At 53.7% G+C, this 2,788-nt stretch overlaps 1 protein-coding gene across 1 annotated transcript in view; it reads left to right on the top strand.

Moving 5' to 3' along the window:
* The window catches only part of SIM2 (single-minded family bHLH transcription factor 2), a 44,325-nt gene that overhangs the window by 39,615 nt on the left and 1,922 nt on the right, over positions 1 to 2,788 (top strand). Inside the window, 2 exon segments of the mRNA XM_011365638.2 lie at positions 784 to 931; positions 2,260 to 2,428. Coding sequence (XP_011363940.2) covers positions 784 to 931; positions 2,260 to 2,428 — 317 coding nt within the window.

Below are 2,788 nucleotides of genomic sequence, written 5' to 3'. Positions count from 1 at the left end.
CACACACACACACACACACACACACCCCTTCTTGCTGGCAGTCGATGTGCACACGGAGTCTCTGGCTGTGACCTGCCCGGCAGCCCAGAGTTTGTACCTCTGCGTAGAAGATGGGCCCACAGGCCCAGTTTCCAGGGCCTGCTGGTCAAGCTGAGGTCTTTCCCGCGTGAGCAACATTGGAAATTAAAGAGCCTGAGGAAAACCGGGGTTAATGGAAAGAAACTATAAATGGCAAGAGTAACCGTTTCACTGAGAATACACATAGGATCTGGGGAACAGCAAATATCAGCAACAGTTTGACACTTAGTTGAATGCACTTGACTTACTATTTTGTTTAAATAACTACATCACTCCCTCCACCAACGCTCCCCCCAACCGTCTATTAAGGGCTTGGGGATTATAACATAACCATGGCATATTGGAAACTAAAAAGCAAATCCAATTTTATCACTCCGCCAGGTGCAAACGTTGTTTGGGGACTAATTGTTTTTTCCCAATGAAAGCGGCGACTATTAAATCCAAGTTCTTCACAGGGGAAGGGAGAGATTGCTCCTCGGACCCCCTCGAATTGTAGCCAAAAATCTCGTGCGCGTGTGTGTCTGTGTGTGTGTGTGCAAGCACACATCTTCCTGCTGAGAAAGCCCGCCCTCTGTCAAGTTCTCCAAGGTGTCCTTGACCCCAGACAGGTTCAGAACCAGAGCCGTAGGTCATCAGTGGGGCAGGGTCCCCAACGGCGGGGCCTGCTAATTGTCCCTCGAGATTCATGTCGCCTTGTGCTTGCAGTGCTGGTGAAGGGCCAGGTCACCACGAAGTACTACCGGCTGCTGTCCAAGTTGGGCGGCTGGGTGTGGGTGCAGAGTTACGCCACCGTCGTGCACAACAGCCGCTCGTCCAGGCCCCACTGCATCGTGAGTGTCAATTATGTCCTCACGTAAGTCAGACGTATTTGTTTCTCTCCTTGCTCTCTCTTCTGCCCTGTCCTTCATCCGATCACCCCAATAAGCACCATCGCTCTCTCCCTCTCTCTCTTCCTGGAACTGTTCATTTGTCTCCTGTTTTGTTTTTATTTGAACAATCTGGTCGATTGGGAAGGTCCAGACTATTTCTGTACTCAGCATTAAGGGCCAGGTGCTAGGGAAAAGGGACCCAAGCCCGGGTGTGGGCTGTGGGTGGGCAGAGGGTGGGCGGGGGATGCCCCCACCTTGAAGATGGAAAAGGGATGGAGGTCCTAGAAAGGCATACCAACTTACGCTCTCCATACCCACGACACACGTCTGGGGCATGTTGCGTGCGCCTGCCATTTGGGACAGGGGATGGCTTTCATTTTTTTCCCCTGTCTTCCTATATAGCCTGTTGCAAATGACAGTGAATATTTTGTCCCTTTAAAACCCCAAAAGGTCAAGTTCAGTGGCAAATAGTTTCAAGACCATTAGAAGCGACAGAACATAAGTCTGTTTGGGACCATACATGACTCTCTGCCCACCATGCTACTAGACATTCGGCCACCTTGTGCCCAGCTCTGGCCCTGAACGCGATGGCCTCGTAGTCCTCCAGCTCTGCCCTGAGCAGAGCCCTCACGCGCGTCCTAATGGAGGGAGGGTCGAGGTGCTATGTTCTTTCTTAGAATGATACCAGGTTGCTGTTTTTTGTTTTTGTTTTTGTCGTTTTAGCAGTAGAGTGATTTTAGCAAAACTGTAGGGGAGAAAGCATTTTAGCCCCTTAATGATATTTCCTGAGCAAACAGATGTGGGCTGGTACTTCCGGTGACTTCCCCTCTCGTGAACATGATGGCACTGAGTTGGCTCTTTCGGGCAAAAAATGGGCCCCTGGAAGCCAGGCTCCTGGACCCTCAAAGGCTCCCCACTCTGGGTTCCCCGCAGAGGAGCAGTCAGCCCCCAGACGCTCAAACCGGCAGTGTTTCCGCCTCTCCTTTTGGCCCTGACGCCCTTCCTAGTGGCCCATGGCAGCCCAGGAACCGTGTTGGTGGCCTTATGGGACTGGAGAGAGCTGCACTGACCCCTTCTCTTCCTGCCAAGTGACAACGCCCTCGCTCGTTATTTCTGGGGGCGCCACGCCCAGGGCTGCACGGTGGCTTTTATGACCAGGGTGACCTGGCCTTTCCTTAAGTGCCACCCACATCTGACCTCAGTGAAATGATTCACAGGAGCTTCGAGGATGAGCTTGCTCGGGGGTGGTGTCCAGGAGCCGCTCTGCCGCGGCGGCCTGCTGGACACGACTTGTCCTGCTCTCGTCTCTCAGGGACATCGAATACAAGGAACTGCAGCTGTCCCTGGACCAGGTGTCCACGTCCAAGTCCCAGGACTCCTGGAGGACCGCCTTGTCTACCTCACAAGAAACTAGGAAATTAGCTAAACCCAAAAGTACGAAGATGAAGACAAAGCTGAGAACAAACCCTTACCCCCCACAGGTAACACACACGTCCTGCAGGGGTGGGGCGCGGCTGACACCTGTGCCAGGGGGCTCAGGACACCTGGGCACACTGAGGGACAAGCAGACTCGGCGGCCTGGCGTTGGTCTCCCTGCGCAGAAGGTTCACTGTGGAGTGAAGCAAATTCCCTCCGGGATGTCCCGCCCGCGGGATAAAGAGCTCTCAATCGGGCCCAGAAGGCAGACTCGGCCCAGGGAGGCGCGGCAGCCTGCTGGGGCCCCCGAGAGTGAGGTCCAGAGGGCAGGCGCTTTGTTTCCACGGCATTTTATTTTTTTAAATGAAAACCTCCCCTCTCTCTTTGTTTAGGTAGTTTGCGAGCTCTCAGAAGTAGCCAGTGGC

The sequence above is a fragment of the Pteropus vampyrus genome, unplaced genomic scaffold, assembly GCF_000151845.1.
Source record: "Pteropus vampyrus isolate Shadow unplaced genomic scaffold, Pvam_2.0 Scaffold114, whole genome shotgun sequence".
Taxonomy (NCBI): Eukaryota; Metazoa; Chordata; class Mammalia; order Chiroptera; family Pteropodidae; genus Pteropus; species Pteropus vampyrus.
The sequence above is the reverse complement of the archived record's forward strand: the minus strand, read 5'-3'. Positions and strand labels throughout refer to the sequence as shown.